This window comes from Giraffa tippelskirchi, chromosome X (assembly GCF_054371585.1).
Source record: "Giraffa tippelskirchi isolate mGirTip1 chromosome X, T2T-mGirTip1v1.2.pri, whole genome shotgun sequence".
Taxonomy (NCBI): Eukaryota; Metazoa; Chordata; class Mammalia; order Artiodactyla; family Giraffidae; genus Giraffa; species Giraffa tippelskirchi.
This window is the reverse complement of record NC_137289.1, coordinates 109,529,794-109,549,643: the sequence shown is the minus strand read 5'-3', so window position 1 is coordinate 109,549,643 and position 19,850 is coordinate 109,529,794. Positions and strand designations below refer to the sequence as shown.

The following is a 19,850-nucleotide window of genomic DNA, read 5'->3' as shown; positions in this document are numbered from 1 at the left end:
CAATTTTGACTTAAGACCATTCACAATCTGATAACTAATATTAAAGATGCAATTTTCTACTAAGGAAATTAACCTAGAAACGAGAAGGAAGATTCTAAATTCAAAGAAATAGAGAAGTACGAGTAATTAAGCACAATCATATTTGTAGTTAATATGTCAAACGTGAAAATGGAATGCTCCCCGCTAGAAGATTCTGTGTCTCATTTAAGGAAGTGGGATGCAAACAACAAAAAAAATGGTTAGCTCAGACTTCTGCTAAATTAAACTACTGTACACACTTAAGGAAGCAACAAAGTTATTGAGTAGGGAACAGGCGAGTTGAACATGGATGAATTACTGACTTGAAGACAATGTCAAAAGCCAATACTCCCTTTTTGGTGATCCATAACTGAGCTCAGAAAAAAACACCATGAAGTTTGATAGGCACAAGGGCAGGGAGATATATTTTTAAAAGTCTAAATACAAAACACACAAGCATGAGATGTAGACTAACTCGCTGGCTTTGCACTCAAGTGGTGAGGACACATCTAATCATTTTCTGATATACTGAGGGGGCAAAAGGCATCACAGGGACACACAAATAAAAGTGTGACATAAGAATTTGAGAGAGGATCATCTTACTAGGATTCAGAATACTGAACTCAAAACCTTAAAAAGGGTGAAGAACCTGGAGAGGTTGAAGCTGAACCAAAAGGCTAGAAAAATCACTTCAAGGCAGAAATGTTAAAGGACTGAGGTTGACTACATTTAAGAATTAGGTCCTAGATGATAATGAGGGAAGACCATTGATTAAATCAGAACCTCCCATCTCTCTCCATGCAGTCACAACCAAAGTTATCATTCAGTTTAGTCAGCTTAGCCTACATGTATTTGATACTTAAGCACAGTCTAAACACAACTCTAAAACCTAGAATTTCATAATTAAGTCAGGACACATGATTAAAGGAGGTTGTGCTATCATCTCTGAAGATTAAAAATGAGACTTGTTGGTATAGTCAGTATGGCTATATTTAAGAGCAATTGTGGGGCTTCCCAGGTGGTGCTAGTGGTAGAGTACCTGTCTGCCAATGCAGGAGACTTAAGAGATGCAGGTTCAATCCCTGGGAAGATCCCCTGGAGAAGGACATGACAACCCACTCCAGTATTCTTGCCTGGAGAATCCCATGGGCAGAGGAGCCTGGCGGGCTACGGTCCATAGGATCGCAAAAAGTTGGTCATGACTGAAGTGACTTAGCATAGCACAAGAGCAATTGCATGGAATAAATAACTGAGGAATCCTTTTGAGTCTGCGTAAAAGTATTTTATTAAGATGACCTTTTAATGTATATAATAACTTTCAAAAGCCAGACTAACTTTGGAAGTAATAAATTCTGCATTTCAGAATCAGAAATTCATAGAATTGCTTTGCAAAATATAGGAAGATCAAACTCATGTCAGTTATTATTTATGTAACTGTTCATACCAGAATAACAGTTTTCAGTTTTCAGAATCAAGGGTGCCCTTTGGATACCAGGTTTACTGTTCTGAGTGGCTGGAGCCCACCATCTTTGTGCTCATGTGCTGTTCTCTCCAGTAGTGAGAGGACTGTGGGTATAAGAGCTGGTTTTCATTAGGGCACAAAGGTCCTTGATAAATCCTTAAGTAAGCTCTTGTTGAATTGATAGAAAGGGGAAGATTGACAAAAGTGAAAGTGAAGTCGCTCACTTGTGTCTGATTGTTTGCGACCCCATGGACTGTAGCCTACCAGGCTCCTCCGTCCATGGGATTTTCCAGGCAAGAGTACTGGAGTGGGCTGCCATTTCCTTCTCCAGAGGATCTTCCTGACCCAGGGATTGAACCCAGGTCTCCCGCATTGCAGGCAGATGCTTTACCATCTGAGCCACCAGGGATAGCTCAGATTGACAAAAGGCAGCTAATTAGTGCTTCCCGGCTGACCTCTCAAAGATGCTGCTTAGGGGTTTCAGAACTCTGGCAGGTAATAGTGCTGTACAACAGAACTTTCCATGATGATGGAAAGGTCCTACGCCTGTACTGCCCCAAACTGCAGCCACCAGCCACATGTGGTATCGAGCAACTGAAATGTGGCTAGTGCAACAGAGAAATCAAATTTTAAATTTTATTTATTAGTTAAAATTAAAGTATCAGTAGCTACATATGCCTAGTGGCTATTGCACTGGATAGTGAGTACTGGAAAACAGCATTCCTCAACAATTTGTTTTTCTAGTTCTGTAAAGTACAGGAACCCAAGAGACCAACTGGTAAGTCAGAGAAGTAACACAGACTATATTTTTGTAATCTGCAAAATCAACAAGGGAAAATTATCGGAAGTTATCAGAAATCTCCCTCCCTTTCTGTATATACAAGGAATAAACGGTTTTAACCTCTAAACTTAATTATGTGGATGCAGCTCACCATTTCCTGAACTGATTGCAATAAACTTATCCAAATACAGGATATTACTTCTATTTGTATAGAATATCTTTGACATACTTCACTATAGGGAAATTTGCTTTCTAATTCATGAACCAAAGAGGATGGTTTCTAGAACAGATTCCCTCCTGAGCCTCTTCCCTAGATAGACAAGCTCAGGCACCCACAGCCCTTTCGTGCCCCCCGCCTCCCTTGCACAGTAACTCCTTCATGTAAATGGCACCCAGGGTTAGAGTACAGGAATGCCTCCTTAAGAGACACATACCCATAGAGCACAGATTTTTCAGACAGCCTGGAGCACACAGTTTGTCCCATGCATCCTAATATTCAGTCTGAGAAAATACAATCCTCATATCTAGTCCCGTGCTCAGGACTATGTAGTTTATATAAGAAGCATTGCTTCTAGAAGATTTAAAAAAAACTGAAGTATTAAGCTCAGTTTAATAGAGCTCAGCTGTGTTCACTTTACTGTACAGTAGAAACTAACACAACTTGTAAATCAACTATACTCCAAAAAAAAAAAAAAAAGATTCTAGAGCTCGGTATGAAATAAAAGGAGGGGAAAAATTCAACATATGAAATGTCTGATAACCAAAATGGGGAAAAGAGTTCCATTATCATTCACAGATGTAAAATAAAATAATAAAAGAAAGGAAAATAAAAAGAAATGGGTGATAATTCAAATCACATGCAGGGCTCTATAAACATTTAAAACCTACAGTTCAAACGATTGTCTGAAAATGATGTTAATGCTTTATAATTGTCCAAATAATCTTCTCATCAGGGATTTGTTGTATCCTGTAGGCTGCTGAACAGGTTAAATGCCAAAATGAATGTATAAATGTGGAAAGGAACAATTTCTGATTGCTGAGTGGTGACATTATTATAACCAATAATGAGCGATAGTCTTGAAATTTCAGTAGAGTAAAATGAATACTGTTTTAAATTCTGGCATAAAACAGTTCCATAAAATTTTCAGAATGGGAAAAAGGTTTAATTGCAAATATAATAAACTCACTACCAAAAATACATTAGAATTTATTCAAACAGGTATAAGCCTTTTGGAAGGTGAATTATTTATAGAGATCAAATATCTTATTAAATACATGTATACATTCTGATGCCAACAATTTCAGTAGCAAACTTACCCTAACAATATAATCAGAGGTGTACAAAGATTTAGTAATAAAAATAGAGCCAATGCAATAGTATTTATAGCCATGGAAAACTTGAAGTAATGCCCATGTCCAATAGCTGGTTAATAAATTATGATGTGTACATATGATGGAATTTTGTAGACCCATTACAAGTTTGTGCTTCAGAGTAATGACTCTCAATAAGGTAAACTTATCAGAATCACCCATGAGGCTTTTTCAAAAAAAACGCATGCCCCTCCAACCTCTTGCATGCCTGGGGCTGAGGGAGGGATGGTTAGTGTCTTGGATGAGTTGAGTGGTGCAGTGAGTTACTGTTAGTATGCGAATGTGTCACATCTCTCAAGTGTGCAAAAGTGAAAACCAGTATTTAAGAAGAATATTTGCCACATGGTATTAAAAAAAGTAGGTTATGTGAAATTCACATAACATAAAACTAACCCTTTTAAAGTGTACAATTCAGTGCTAATTAGTACAGCCACAATTTTGTGTGATGACCATCCCTGTTTCATCCCAAACCCATTAAGTAGTCTATACCCATTAAGCAGTCCATTCCATTTAGGAATTACAGCTGTTTATAAATAGAGATCAAATCAAGCATATTAAATAAATCTTAAAATAATAATGAAACAATAACAATAAAATATTAATAGAAAATGGTATCTATGGAGCACTTATGACTGACAGGTACTATTCTAACTGCTATAATATATTAATTCATTAAATCCTTATAACCCTATGAGTTAGCTATTATCACCGTCATCCCCATTTTATAGATAAGGAAACTGAGGCACAGAAAATTGAAATAACTCTTTCAAGGTTACACAGCTAGTGTCAGAGTCAGGATTCACCTCAGGCAATGTAGCTCTAGAGGCCATTCTTTGGCTGAATGCTGTACTCCTCTTTCTTCTTGCTACAAAATTTCCTACCTCTGACTTAGTTACAAAATCAATTTTCTACTGCTTTCTGTGAACTTCCCTTTTAATCACTTCAAAGGGAATCATAATAATTAGGTTGTTTCCACCATTTGATGAGCTTAAAAACAGTGTCTGAGTAGAAGGATGGGTACCCAGCTGCTCACTTGTGAAAATAAATTGGGTGGTGGGCTCTGAAAGCCAGGAAAGTTGCAATCTTTGTTCTAGAAGCTCCTAGAAGTAGCACAATGAGAATGAGTTTTTTGAGGAGAGTAGGTATAACCAGCTTTAACCAGGGTGACTGAATCACTGAATTGGATACAGCTTTACCAGAAGCTGAAAAAAACCTCAATGACAAGCCTGCTGATGTTCCTAATTCTAGGTTGTTTGGTGGGTCTTAAAATTTTAAATAGGCCTGCAAAGGGATGTGGTAAATTCACATGACCCCTCTCTGCTGTGACAGCTTGCTCCTGTCCAAATGAATCTTAGTCACCACTTTGGCTATTTTAGGCCCAAGTCTGATTCTGTGGCACTGGGAGAAATACAGCATGTATTTCTCATGATGAGGCAAGCCTGAGCCCCGCGGTAAAAGGCTTGTACTTGGGCAGTGAGAGGTTCGGTCTCAGACAGGGTAATGTCACATAGGCCAAAGCAACATCAGAGTTAAAAAGACTTCAGGAAAGACTTGAGACTTTTTTTTTTCCTTTTGTAGCCTACACTGGTTCAGGTGTATAGTAAAGCAAGCAAACAAACAAAACCCCAGAGTCTTGGGAAACTTCTTTGGGCACCATCTCAATAACGGCATGTTATCAATAATTATTTTTCTGCTGAGGATTTTTAAAGTAAATAGAGAAGAGCCAGTCTGAACCTCCTGACTGCAAAATCAACTAGGAGAAAGGCTAACTGGGAATAATCAACATCAACAGTGACATGTTAGAATTGCCCTTACTCTACAGTTGCACTCTCAGGTAGAACTTTCTACAGTGATGGAAACAGGCTATATTTGCATTATTTGATACGGCACCACTAGCCACATATGGTTATTGAACGCGTGGAATGTTCTGGTGTGACTGAGGAACCGACCTTTTACTTTTATTAATAATTTAAATAATTTAATGATTAATAATCTCCCTTGGACAGCAAGGAGATCAAACCAGTCAATCCTAAAGGAAATTAACCCTGAGTATTCACTGGAAGGACTGATGCTGAAGCTGAAACTCCAATACTTTGGCCATCTGATGTGAAAAGCCGCCTCACTGGAAAAGACCCTGATGCTAGGAAAGATTGAGAGCAGGAGGAGAAAGGGATTACAGAGGACAAAATAGTTGGAGAGGACAAAATTGTTGGATGGCATCACCGACTCAGTGGACATGAGTTTGAGCAAACTCTGGGAGACAGTGAAGGACAGGGAAGCCTGGCATGGGGTCACAAAGAGTCAGACATGACTGAGTGACTGAAAAACAACAAATTAATAATTTAACTAATTTAGGGGACCTCCCTGGTGGTCCAGTGGTTAAGAATCCGCCTGCTAATTCAGGGGACGGAGGTTCAATCCCTGATCAGGTAACTGAGATTCCACATGCTGCAGGGCAACTAAGTCTGCACACCACAACTACTGAGCCCATGCACCACAACTAGAGAGAAGCCTGTGTGCTGCAACTAAGACCTGATGCAGCCAAATAAATAAATAAACATTAAAAAAATAATCATTTTAATTCACTTAGATTTTAAGTTACATGTGGCTAGTGGCTAATATGTTGGCCGGTTCAGCTCTGTATGATAATATTGTGGCTTACATAGTTTTCCAAAAATTCATAAAAACATTCTTATAAATTTAGAGTTGAAGACAATCATTCACAACATATTTCAAGGGTCGACTTCTAGTGAATGAATAAATATTATTGCAACTTATAACATATCTGAAAATAGTTATGAAGAAAAGTTTTACAGCTTGCAGGAGTCACATGGCTAAGGAGGACTCTTATCTAGTCAACCACTTAGAGGACAGAGTTAAGTTTTTTAATAGTAATCAAAGTAAGTCAAATCTGAGGTAATTTTAAGACCATAATATAATCGTTTCCTCTGTTGCAGGGAGGAGGGAAATGCTTTCCCTTTAGATTTTTGTCCAGTGCTGTAAAGATTCCATTATCTTATTCTGGGTCTTTTTCAAAAACCTCAAAAACCTCTTAAAGTCAAATGGGCTGTCCAAATGAAGTAATAGTGCTTTTTTTCTTTTCCAGTGGGTTGGAGGATAGGGAGTATGGTAAATGGGAGAAAGGTATCCTAGGAAGAATAAAGAAAAAGTGAGAAAAGTGATCTGGAAATATTTTCTAGTAGACCAAGGTTGAGGGGATTTTTACTGCTTTGTGATGGTTGTTCAATCCTAGTTCCAATTCTAATTTTGTGTTGTTTCCATTGAACTAAACTTACGTTTTCTGTCAAGATATTTAACTTTGAGAAAATGTGGCCTAGATTAAAATTCAACAATAGTGGATAATAGCAAGTTCCTACTTTTAAAATAATTATATCTCTGCTATGAATTTTTAAAGATAACATAAATCTAAAATGTGATTCATCTTCTATTTATTATCACTTATTGCTGGGATTTGTACTTAGATATTACCTTACATGATTTAAAAACCCCAAATCTTATTGAAATAATGGTAACTTTTGGCATTGAGAATTTGGCTGTAAGAAAACCACAGCCAACACCAGTATAATATTTATGGGCACTGAAACAGAATAAAAACATCAGCAAATGCCTCTGTCTGGCTTTTTGCTGACTTCTTTAATTTACCTTTAGTTTCCTCCGTGCATTGAATTTCCTCAGTTGCTCTACTGTTTCTGGAAGATGAATCTTGTAGGCATAACGATCCCGCTCCTAAAAAAGATGAAAGATAATGAACACACATAGCTCTTTAAAAAAGTGAAGAAGCTAAATTTAAAATAAACAACAAGCCTAGTTGGATATGAAGGTCAAAACTGATAGTAAAATAGTATTTCATCTTCATCAATAACAAAGGGCTAAAATAATGGTCCATGTAATTTTTCAGATACATGGCTATGTGGCTAAAATAATTCATCATAATTATTATGAAGGCATGAAATTAACTTTGACACAATCTTGTCAGGTAAAATGAGCCTTTAGGAAATTAACTCACAACTAATTCAGCATTCTGAGTTGTCAAGAATAACTGGATTTTAAAAGAAAAGTCACAGTATCTTCAAACTAGGACAAACTTATCAAGCCCATTCTAATCCAACCATTTCTCCATGTGGGATCCCCTTCAATCTCTGACGGATGATCACTCTGTTTGACTTCATACAATAGGAGAGTATTACTTTATGGCAGCCCACTATAATTTTAAGAATGTGAAAAAATTCTTACTCAGGCCACCTGTGGCTTGTCTGGACTAGCTCTTCTTTTTGGGCATCACAAAGTAAACACAATCCCTCTTCCATGTAATACCCCTTTAGTAGTTATGAGGGGGTTCATGCTTCCACTGAATCTACTCTTCTCTGTGATAACATCTCCATTTGCCAACTTCTCATGTGTATTTCAAATCTCCTGTCATTCTCCTTATTGCCCTCTTTGGCTCTAATTTGCCAATGTATATTGAAGATTTTACACTACAGGTATTTATTTTACAAATATTTCTTGAGTACCTACTATGCACCAGGCATCGTTCTATGCACTTGGGATTAACAAGTAAACAAAACCTTAACAAAGATTCTGGCCCTCATATAGTTCATATTTTAATGGGAGAAGATAAGAAAATACAAAGAAGGGAAATTATAGAGTATGTTAAGAGTGCTATGGAATAAAGCAAAAAGGAAGGCAGGGTAAAGGTACATTGCAATTTAAAGTAGGGTGGTCAAAGTATGACCCAACTGAGAAAGTGATACCCAGGAGGTGAGGAGAGTGGTCTAGGCAGATAGAACAACTAAGTGCAAAGGCCTTTCAAAGGAGACAGTGTGCCTGAAATTTTCAATAAATAGCAAGGAGACCCATGTGTGTGGAGTAAATAGTAGATCAGATTAGAGAGGTGGCAAGGCTGGTGCAGGCCATCAGGGGCCTTTGGCTTTTGAGTGGGAGATGGAGCAACTGGGAGGTTTGCAGCTGGAGTGACGTGATCTGACAATGTAGAGGAATACTTTGGCTGTTGTGTTGAGACTAGATTAGAAAGGGGAGAGAGTTAAAAAAAAAAAAGCATGGAGACAAGTTAAGAGGTAATTGTAGTAATCCAGGGGGGAAATGATGGTGGATAAAACCAGATGGAAACAATAAAGAAAATGAAAGGGAGATAGACTCTGAATGTAGTTCGTCTTCCTGAAAAAGTTTTATTGAGGTATAATTAGCATACAATTAACTGCACATATACGATGGGATAAGTTTTGACATATGTATACAAACATAAAACCATCCCCACAACCATAATGAACATATCCAACACTCTCAAAAGCTTTCTTGTGTCTCTTTTGTCATCCCCTTCCCCATCCCCAGGCAACCACTGATCTATTCTCTGTTACTTTAGTTTGCATTTTCTAGAATTTTATATAAATGGGATAATACAGTACATATTAATTATTATCCAACTTTATTCACTCTGCCTAAATATTTTAGCTTCACCCACATTGTTGCATGTATCAATAGTTCATACTGTTTTATTGCTGGGGGTATTCCATTGAATGTGCTGTGCTTAGTTGCTCAGTTGTGTCTGACTTTTTGCAACCCCATGGACTGTAGCCCGCCAGGATCCTCTGTCCATAGGCATTCTCTAGGCAAGAATACTGGAGTGGGTTGCCATGCCCTCCTCCAGGGGATCTTCCTAACCCAGGGATCGAACCTAGGTCTCCCGCACTGAAGGCAGATTCTTTACCATCTGAGCCACCAGGGAAGCCCATTCTATTGAATAGATGTACCATAACTTGTTTATCCATTCACCTGCTGATGCACCTTGGGTTGTTTCCAATTTTTGCCTTCATGTATAAGGATGCTATGAACATTAATGTACAAGACTCTGTATGGACCTAAGTTTCATTTCTCTTAGGTAAACATGTAGGAGTAGAATGGCTAGGTCATTTTATAAGAATATGTTTAACTTTCTAAGAAACTGTGCAACAGTTTTCCAAAGTGGCTGTACCATTTTACATTCCCACAACAGGTATGAGTTCCAGTTGTTCAACATCCTCACCAACACTTGGTGAGCCCCTGGGTAGCATACAAGGACAGACTAGATGAGTACTGCAAAGGCATTGAAAATGAAACTGGCATTTGAATCATAGTGTGTAAAAATGGGCTAGGACGTGTGTTCTGAATCTAACTGGGTTAACTGCCTACCAAAATAGAAGATTTAAATAAGAATCATAGTCTCATAACATAATAATACTAAAAATGCCCAGCACACTATCCAAAATTACTTTTCATATGAAGAACCAGGAAAATCTCAACTAAATTAAATTTAAACACTTCTACTCTACAGGCTTTAACCCTTCTATAGGCTTCCTAATTCTGAATATCTCAAATCACTCACCAAGCCTCATCAATTTTCCTTAATCGCTCTCAGTTTGGATACTTCTTTCCCACTCCCACTATGACTCCCTGGTTCAGGCCCCTGTCACTTCCTGACTGGACAGACTAGCTTCTATAGGACCTTTTTGCCTCTACTGCTTGTATCCTGACAGGTAACCCACCTGTGCACAGCATCCAAAGGAATTACATGAGCATGCTGCTCATATAATTTTTGCATCACTCAAAAGCTTGCAGTAGCTTTTTACTCTCTATACCCTAATATCTAAAGTACCAAATTTGGCATTCTAGATATATTCTTCCCTCAAACCAAATTTTCAGTCTACTACAACCCTATTTAAATAGCTGACGTTTGTATTATACCAGTGGTTCCTGCTCCAGTGTTCTTGCCTGGAGAATCCCAGGGACGGGGGAGCCTGGTGGGCTGCCATCTACGGGGTCGCACAGAGTCGGACACGACTGAAGTGACTTAAGCAGGAGCAGCAGCAGGGTTTCCTGACCCCATCCTTGAATACCCTGAACACTTATAATGCTTTGCCTCTTCTGTGCCTCCCACATGGGGTGTATGGCTCCTTTAGTCATATTAACATGTGCAGCCTCCCTCCCCCACCCCAGAGCACTAGCCTACATTGACCTCTCATGCTCCCCGTTAGCCTTCCAGGGTCCATACTTCCATATTCTTGTGAGATGCCTCTCACAGGTGACTTCTTTGAGGTTATCTTTCTGTGTCTTTATGTTATATCAACAGCATTTGAAATTTCATTTCACGGTCTCACCATGCCTTTCTCTCTTTAATATGTTGGGAAGTTTAGAAGATAACAGACAGTGAAGTGAAAAGGGAGAGAATGATACACTCAAAAATTTTTTAAAAAATAAAATTATGATTAAATTATGATTCCTTATATTTTCTAAGCAGATGAAATCATAAGATTGAAAAAAAGTCTATTAATGTACCTCTTACCACAAAACAAGTAAATATTAACTCCACAGCATTATAAAACTAAGACAAAAGAATAAAAATAGTATTTTCCAGATTAAATAGTCCTAACTGAAACTAACAGTAATGTGATATGAATTCAGAAAAATGTCATTAGCAATGTGTCTTGCATTTAAAGAAGTGTTTGATTCACTATCCACTGTGCACATGAGATGCTAAATACACATTTAGTTGTGTGTTGATTGAGTCTTCCAAAATTCAAATTGATTAGGCTAATATAAATACCCTTTTCATCTTTTTTATAGTCAATATACTTGGAATCTACATATTAAGGCTACAAAGGGTGTGAAAAGAGCTTAATTGTCTGTGAGAAAATTACAATCTTAGTTGGTCTTACTTTTGTTGGAATGAATATTTGGAGCAAACAGCACTAATTTAGATAAAAGTATTAAACAGGTATAATTTAACAACTTCAAGACATCTGCATATTAATTGGTCTATTTACTCAAATTCCCATTTTATATGTCATGATTGAATAGGACTTTTTTGTGGTCTTGTCAAAGAAATAATAATTTTTTTGACACAAAACAGTGGTATCATGACTTTGGGTACTCCTTACTACAAGGATTTTCATCATTTTATTTCTTTACATTGCAGTTACTCAGGAGTTTTTCATATTTAAACTTTAGCTTAAATTTTAGCCATTGCTAAATTACCACCACTTCTATGCACAGCAATGATTTGAAAGTATACATGGAAAAGTATTGAAATATAACATAAGCCTGTTCTCATCAGCTTGATAAACATTCTCATTGAATTCTTCCATCTTCAGATAACACACTGTAGTGAACAGTCTTCAGGAATTTTTTCATTTAAGTTACTGACTCTTTTGTCTTTTGTCTTTCTGGTGCCAGAAATCTGCTGTCTATTAAGTTCAGATTATTTGGCAAAAGAACTATAATCATTGCAGGGATAAGAGTTTCCAAAAATAAATATTATTAGTCAACATATGCAAGATAATGAAAGCCAAATTTTCCAAAGGATCGTAAAAATGACTAATATGGCTGTCATTTTAACTGTTACTTGGCATTTAAACTAGCTGCAAACAAAAAAAAGATCCTCACGATAAGAAACTGAGAAAAGCAAAGGAAAATCAGGAGGTTCCCCTGAACTGTTTATTTCTGGGAGAAAATAAGTACTAAGAAAGTATCTCAGAACTGTTCACTCTTTTCTGGAGGAAGTCAGGAATAACTATAGCTGGGGAATTCAAGTCAAGAATAACTAGAGCTGAGTATCAGAGGATTGAATGCTGATGTGAAAAGTAATATTCTTAAGGAGAATCAAGATCTACTGGAATCTCAACATTGTTCAATCATACTATTATCCTATGTCATCACTGTTAAGATACACTATTAACCTACATTTAAATATTATTATTTTCCATAATTTCTGGGGAGCTAGCATGGTATAGTAGTGTGAACACATTTATACATTCACTCATTAAATCATTGACTGATATTTATGAGCACCTACTAAATCTCAGGGGCTTCCCAGGTGGCACTAGTGATAAAGAACCCATCTGCCAATGTAGGAGATATAAGAGAGACAGGTTCGATTCCTGGGTGGGGAAGATCCCTTGGAGGAGGGCATGGCAACCCATTCCAGCATTCTTGCCTGGAGAATCCCATGGACAGAGAAGCCTGGCAGGCTACAGTCCATAGGGTCACAAAGAGTCAGACACAACTGAAGTGACTTAGCATGCACACACTACATGTCAGACACTTTCAAAGGTTCTATACAGAAGTGAACCAAGAGAGAAAAATTCCTGTTCTGTATGCAGCTTATATTTTATGGAAGTAGAGAAACAAATAAGTAAAATGTAAGTATGTCTCATGGTGACCAGTGCTATGGAAAAAAAGTAAGGAAGGGAAGGGGGATAGGGAATACTGGTGGCAGGGGACATTTCTTCCCTCAAATTTTAAATTGGGTGGTCAGGGAAGATCTCACTAAGAAGCTGCTATCTAAGCAAAGACTGAAGATGGTGAGGGAATAAGCCATGAAGATAGCTTGGGGAACAGTATTCTAGGGAAAGGGCATGACTAACACAGGCACTGAGGCAAGTGTGGGCCTGCTGTCTGAGGAACAGCGAGGAGGCCGACATGAGGGAACAAAGTGAGAAGAGGAGAGTAGGAAGGGGTGAAGTCAGAGAGGTATCAGGGAGTGAAATGGTAAACTAAATTAATAATACTTCAGGGGACAGGTCTAGCCTAAAGGTATAAACTCAGGGTGTACAGATAGCATTTGAAGCCATTAAAACTATTAATAGATGAGGTCTCCAAGGGTCTGGGGCTTCCCTGGTGGCTCAGCTGGTAAAGAATCCACCTGCAATGCAGGAGACCTGGGTTTGGTCCCTGGGCTGGGAAGATCCCCTGGAGAAGGGAATGGCTACCCACTCCAGTATTCCGGCCTGGAGAATTCCACGGACTGTATAGTCCATGGAGTCACAAAGAGTCAGACTCGACTGAGCGACTTTCACTCTCTCTTTCCAAGGGTCTGAGTGTAGACAGGAAGAGGAAGGGCAAGGGGCTGTAGCACTCCATTGTGAAGACATGGTGAAGGGAGGTGAGGAAGAATCAGCAGGATCTGGATGGGGCTGCCACAGAGGTAGAAGGGAAACCAGGAAGAGAGGTGCCCTGAAGCCAAGGGAGAACAGAGCTCCAGAAGTATGGATGTCCAATTGCTGATATGTCAAGAGGGAGAATCATGAGATCTGACCACTAGACTCAGCAACGTGAAGGTCACTGGTGACTTGATGACTTGACAAGAGCTATTTTAGTGGAGTTGGTAGGATTGTAACCCTGACTAGGGTGGGTTCAAGAGAAAGAGATGGGAGAAACTGGGGAAAGTGAGTAGAAATAATACTTTCTGGGAGTGTCACTGTCAAGGGGAGCAGAGAATAGAGGCAGAGGCTGGAGTGGGTTGTAGGGTTAGGAGAACATGTGTATGTGTAATGAAAATAAATGGTAGCTTGCTGGATCCCACAGAGATAGGAAGGTGCTGATGCAGGGAAGGGCTCACAAGTGGGAGCGCTGACCTTGAGTAAGTGAACGGGATAAGATCTTGAGTACAAGGGAATGGGGTGTGGTAGGCTGAATCCTGGTTCCAACATCAACAACTTTTATGACTTGGGGCGAGATTCTTAACCTGAGGCTTAGTTTTCTCACCTGTAAAGTGAGAATTTCCTGGAACTGTTGAACACTGTAATGTCTTCATCAAATAGTACTATCTCACTGAAGTCCCAGGTTATAATTTTCTTTAATATCAATACTTCATTGGCAGGATGGGATATAAAAAGAACTTTTAAAATCTGCTTTTTCTAGAGCCTGGGAGTGACAACTACTGAAGCCCACACACCCTGGAGCCCCTGCTCCACAACAGAAGAAGTCCCTGTGATGAGAAGCTTGCACACCACAACTAGAGAGTAGTCCCCTCTTGCTGCAACTAGAGAAAGCCAGCATGCAGCAATGGAGACCCAAGTGAAAGTGAAGTCGCTCAGTTGTGTCTGACTCTTTGCGACCCCATGGACTGTAGCCTACCAGGCTCCTCCATCCATGGGATTTTCCAGGCAAGAGTACTGGAGTGGCTGCCATTTCATTCTCCAGGGGATCTTCCCAACCCAGAGATTGAACCCAGGTCTCCCGCATTGCAGGAAGATGCTTTACCATCTGAGCCACCAGGGAAGCACTCAGCACAGCCATAAATAAATAAATAAAATTAAAAAAAATCTTTTTCTTAATAAATCTGTATCTAGTATCTACTGAAATAAAAATAATGCTATAAAGTATACAGTCACAACCAAAGCAATGCTAATCACTTTTAAAATATCACACACTAAGTGCTCTTTCTGTTGTTCATGTTGTGCATCCTTGGAAGATGTGTTGGTAGAGAACAAACAAGCCTTCCTCTGGAATGGATTTTGCCTTAAGCCTCTTTCGTACCCTCTTGTGATGAAGCTGAATGTCACTCAAATGGTATATCCTCTTAGATGTTTACAGAGAATGCACAGAAACAGGAAATAAGGTGAACAAAACTAATGAAAAAATGCTCAGAAAAAAAAAGGGTGGAAAGGGGCACCTTACAGAGTAATGCATTCTTGTCACTGGAACTGTCCAAACAAAGTGCAGATGGCCACCTATGAGCTCACATACCTTAAGCCATGGGTGATTCAGTGCTTCATAAACAGTGATCCTCTCGGCGGGATCCAGCATCAGCATTCGGCGTACGAGGTCTTTGGCACTTTCAGAGATATGGCTCCACTGCCTTGGATTCATCTGAAGAGGGGGAAAGGAAAATTACACAGTTAGGTTCAGTGAGACATTAATGTTCACTGTTAATATTCCTACACTCTTTCAATGTGAATAAGATTCAGGTAGCAAAGCAGAGAAATCAGATCCTAAAGACTTGCTTTCTAAGGAAGAAGAGGACTGAGGTCATGCATTTCCTGTTGTTCAACACATGAGAATTTGAATCAGTAAATATTCTTTATACATATTCTGGTTAGATATATAATAATATTTTTAATAATTGAAGAACAGAATGTTCACGATTCCAGGTTCCATCTCAGGTAAAATTAAAAGTCTAGCATCTAGACTCTAAGGAGATGAGAATACTTTGATCTAGAAAGGACTAAAATAAAATTTAAAAATTTTAAAGAAGTGTTTTTAATATTTTGTTTTTAAAACTGGGAATTAGCAGTAACTGAAGCCACAAAAAGTAGCTTTTATTAATAGGATACCTTGGTCACTGTATGTCATTTTCAGCATTTAGGAAAAATATATTACTATAGGTCTTACAAAAAACCCAATTTACTTGTATATTATTCTTAGTGAAGTGACTTTTTCTCCTCTTTTAGAGATGAGACAACTAAGCCACCAGGTAAGTCGCCTAAAGCCAAACAAAAAAATAAATTATGAGTTGTTCCTAAGACACAGGACTCGTGAGCAAGGCTGTGGATCTCTGAGGAAAAGAGTTGGAAGACTCCTGGGAAAAGGGGTATGTCTGAGACCAGGAATGAGGAAGAAACGGAAAGGAATGCTTGGGGCTTGGGGCTTGAAGGCAAGTGGGGACAAGAGGGAAGGAAGAGACGGGGCAGGGTCTCACTCCCTATTTAATATCAGGAAACTGACTGACTGAGTGAGCACGTAGGAGCTGTCTGTTGCCAGGAGCTTTAAACAATGTCATGGCTTTAACCGGCAGAGACCCATGTCACTTTCTATGGGAGAAAGATGCAGAATAAAGTCCGCAACACTTTGAAGCCAAATAAAATCACCGCTTGCATTGTAGTACACACGAATCCTTATAATCTGGCCAAGGTTTGCTATGCTATGCTAAGTCGCTTCAGTCGTGTCCGACTCTGTGCGACCCCATAGACGGCAGCTCACCAGGCTCTGCCGTCCCTAGGATTCTCCAGGCAAGAATACTGGAGTGGGTTGCCATTTCTTTCTCCAGTGCATGAAAGGGAAAAGTGAAAGTGACGTCGCTCAGTCGTGTCCGACTCTTAGCGATCCCATGGACTGTAGCCTATCAGGCTCCTCCGTCCATGGGATTTTCCAGGCAAGAGTACTGGAGTGGGGTGCCATTGCCTTCTCCAAGGTTTAGCATCAGACATTTTGCTCTGGCTATTGTGAGGCTTTGTTTTAGTAGATAGAGAGTGGAAAATGTTCCATCTTCTTTGCAGAATTCTAAGCAGTAGTCACTTCTCTTGTCAGATTCCTTAATGAAAAGTGAATGCCGCCAATACAGTATACTAATGCATATATATGGAATTTGAAAGATGGTAACCATAACCCTATATGCGAGACAGAATAAGAGACACAGATGCATAGAACAGTCTTATGGACTCTGAGGGAGAAGGGGAGGGTGGGACGTTCTGGGACAATAGCATTGAAACATGTATATTATCATATGTGAAACAGAACACCATTCCAGGTTCAATGCATGAGACAAATGCTCAGGGCTGGGGCAATGGGATGACCCAGAGGGATGGGATGGGGAGGGAGGTGGGAGGGGGGTTCAGGATGGGGAACACATGTAAACCCATGGCTGATTCATGTCAATGTATGGCAAAAACCACTACAATATTGTAAAGTAATTAGCCCCCAACTAAAATAAATAAATTTATTAAAAAAAACAAAAAGTGAATGCCGTGAGACTGTTGAAATACTGTCATCCTACTGAAACTGTGATTGGTTGATGAGTTTGAAATAGGGAGGCGAGTGATTAGATGGGGCTTAGACAGCCTTGCTTCCTCTTCTGCATCCTGGAGATGATGTTCTCTTTCATGTCTGAATGATCTGTCCTCAGGAAAGGTGTTGAGAAACCATCTGAAAGTGGTCGTAAGATTTCTGAAGTGAGCAGAGGTTGAGAAGTATACTCCCTGGTCCTTTTCATGAGGGAGCCCAATCCAGGGTTTTCTCTTTGGCAGAGAAGAGTAGCTGATATTAATTTAGGAGGTTGAGTATATCTTTACCATCTGAGCCATCAGGGAAGCCCTCGAATATATAAGGGAAAACAAAACAGGGCTATGCTGCTGCTGTCACTTCAGTCGTGTCCTACTCTGTGCTACCCCATAGATGGCAGCCCACCAGGCTCCCCCGTCCCTGGGATTCTCCAGGCAAGAACACTGGAGTGGGTTGCCATTGCCTTCTCTGAAACAGGGCTATAAAGCAGTCTTAATTATTTGAATACGAAAGCGAGGCAGCTGAGAACTCCTGCTGTGTAGACACCAATTGGATATCTAGAAACAAGTGATATAAGGTGACATTGTATATTTTATAGACTTTGGGAAATATATTTTTGTCCTTTATAAAAAATTAATTGAAATTAAATGTTAGCATATATTTTAGCTAAAGTATTCTCTCCTATCGACCTTAAAAGATCAAGTAAGCTAGTAAACAAGAATAAAAAGTTAAAATTATTTAACACCAGTAGTAGTTTATAAACTATGACATTTTAAATATATTACATTTAAAATGTGTTATCAAAATTTTCTTGAAAATATTCATAGAGATCAAGGATTTTTAAATTTTGTTGTTAAGAACCACCAGGGTGGTAAAATATTTTTGAGATCTGCTCCAAAATAATCTAGTAGCATGTAGAATATAGATAAAACAAGATTGGCTGGATGTTGATAAGTATTAAAGCTGTGGGTTCATTATACTATTATCTCTACTATTTTGTTAGAAATTTCCAGTAATAAAAAATTTAAAAATGAATGCTGATACAATCATAGTATTTTTTTTTAAAGGCCCAATAGAGTCATCATTGATAGTAAAGATGGATCTGTACTTCAAACTAAGCTACTGAAAACCTGGGGCCTTTGTAAGGAAAGCCATGAGTATAAGTGAGAGGTGAGGTTAGCCAAGTAAGAGTATGTTATTAACTTTAAACCCCCAGGTACGGAAATTATAGGATAGCTGCCACCATCCATCTGACTATATTATACTAGAATACTAAGAATAGGAAATTTTAAAACAATTAAAATTTTGGCATATTTGACTAGTCCAAATTTTTTTCTAAACAAAGAAACAAAGATAAGTATTCAGTGCTTTAAAAATAGACAAAATCAAATACCAAGAAGCTGTTGGAATGAAGCACATTGCCTTGGAAACCAGGAAGTTAGCGACTGAACAAACACAAAGGAAGAATTCTATTATTAGCAAATGCTTATAGCTCAAGAAGGCAGGTGGGAGATTTTATTATATGGTACCTACGTCATAAGTCGCTGTGAGGATGAAAAGAGTAAATATAAGTAAGGTGCTTAGAACAGTTCCCGGAACATAGTAAGCGCTATGTATGAGTAAGCTATCACTATTGCTAGTATTATTATTACACTGATAGATTACTGTGTTTATTTTCATATGTTAGTATCTGTGATTTCACTTGGCAAAATTCAACGAGAAAGCCATAACCATGCATTCCTGATAGCCACTCACAACTTCCAGGGATTGGAGGGAGATGATTACTTATAAGCAGTTTCCTGAGACTTTTAGTTACCTTGAAAGGATTGATTTTATTCCCCAATGGTCAACTGACTCTAAGAGAAGCAGAAAAACCTATACGTAAAATGTCTTTCTCTGTTAACAGAGTTTTCCCATAGATCTTCATCTAAATAAAGACAAACCTGTGTACCTTTATATGTAAGCCAATGGTACACGAGGAAAAAAAGTACAAACCATTCCCACTGACTCACTTCCACAAGTTTCAGTTGCGGTTTACAGAATAAGGCCACAACTCTGAAATTACTTTACCTTCATTTCTTTTTTTCCCCTTAAGTTTTGCCAAGTCCCATATAAAATTCTAACAGTACTGAGGAACAGGAAAAAAAAAAAACTTTAGGGGCCTCACAGTTTTGGAGTGTAGTGTTATATGAATATAAACCTGTGTGTTTGGTTTTTATGTTGCCAGGCATGGCCAAAAACAAAACAGTGATTTTGTTGAATAGAAAGTGCATGTGTTAATAGTAATGGGAGGAAGGAGAACTTCCTCAAAATAAACTGCCCTGATTTGATATCCAGACACATGCTCCTGTGCTTCCCATACAGAGCATTGTATTCCATCAGCCATACAAGGTGGCACAGGGCAATAAAGTATAAAAGCTAGGGTAGTGAAACCAACCCCAAGCTTATTTCCAAGAACCTCCTAGGTTTTTTTGGTATAGCCACTCATGATGTCAGTAATGGCTTCTTAAATTATTTAGTAATGAAAGTAATGATGTACTAATCAGAAGTCTGGGAATAGTACATGTAGTTTCCAATTCACAGTAGCCAAAGATGAATATAAATATTTAAATCACACCAAAATGGCTCTAAATTACATTATGAAAT

At 38.6% G+C, this 19,850-nt stretch overlaps 1 protein-coding gene across 11 annotated transcripts in view; it reads right to left on the bottom strand.

Moving 5' to 3' along the window:
• CASK (calcium/calmodulin dependent serine protein kinase) overlaps positions 1 to 19,850 on the bottom strand; it is a 385,636-nt gene that overhangs the window by 107,755 nt on the left and 258,031 nt on the right. For all 11 annotated transcript variants that reach the window (XM_081564446.1, XM_081564438.1, XM_081564440.1 and 8 more), the window contains exons 8-9: positions 15,174 to 15,296; positions 7,296 to 7,379 (exon numbers count right to left, since the gene is read on the bottom strand). In XM_081564446.1, the coding sequence (XP_081420572.1) occupies positions 7,296 to 7,379; positions 15,174 to 15,296 (207 nt within the window). The remainder of the gene's footprint in view (positions 1 to 7,295; positions 7,380 to 15,173; positions 15,297 to 19,850) is intronic.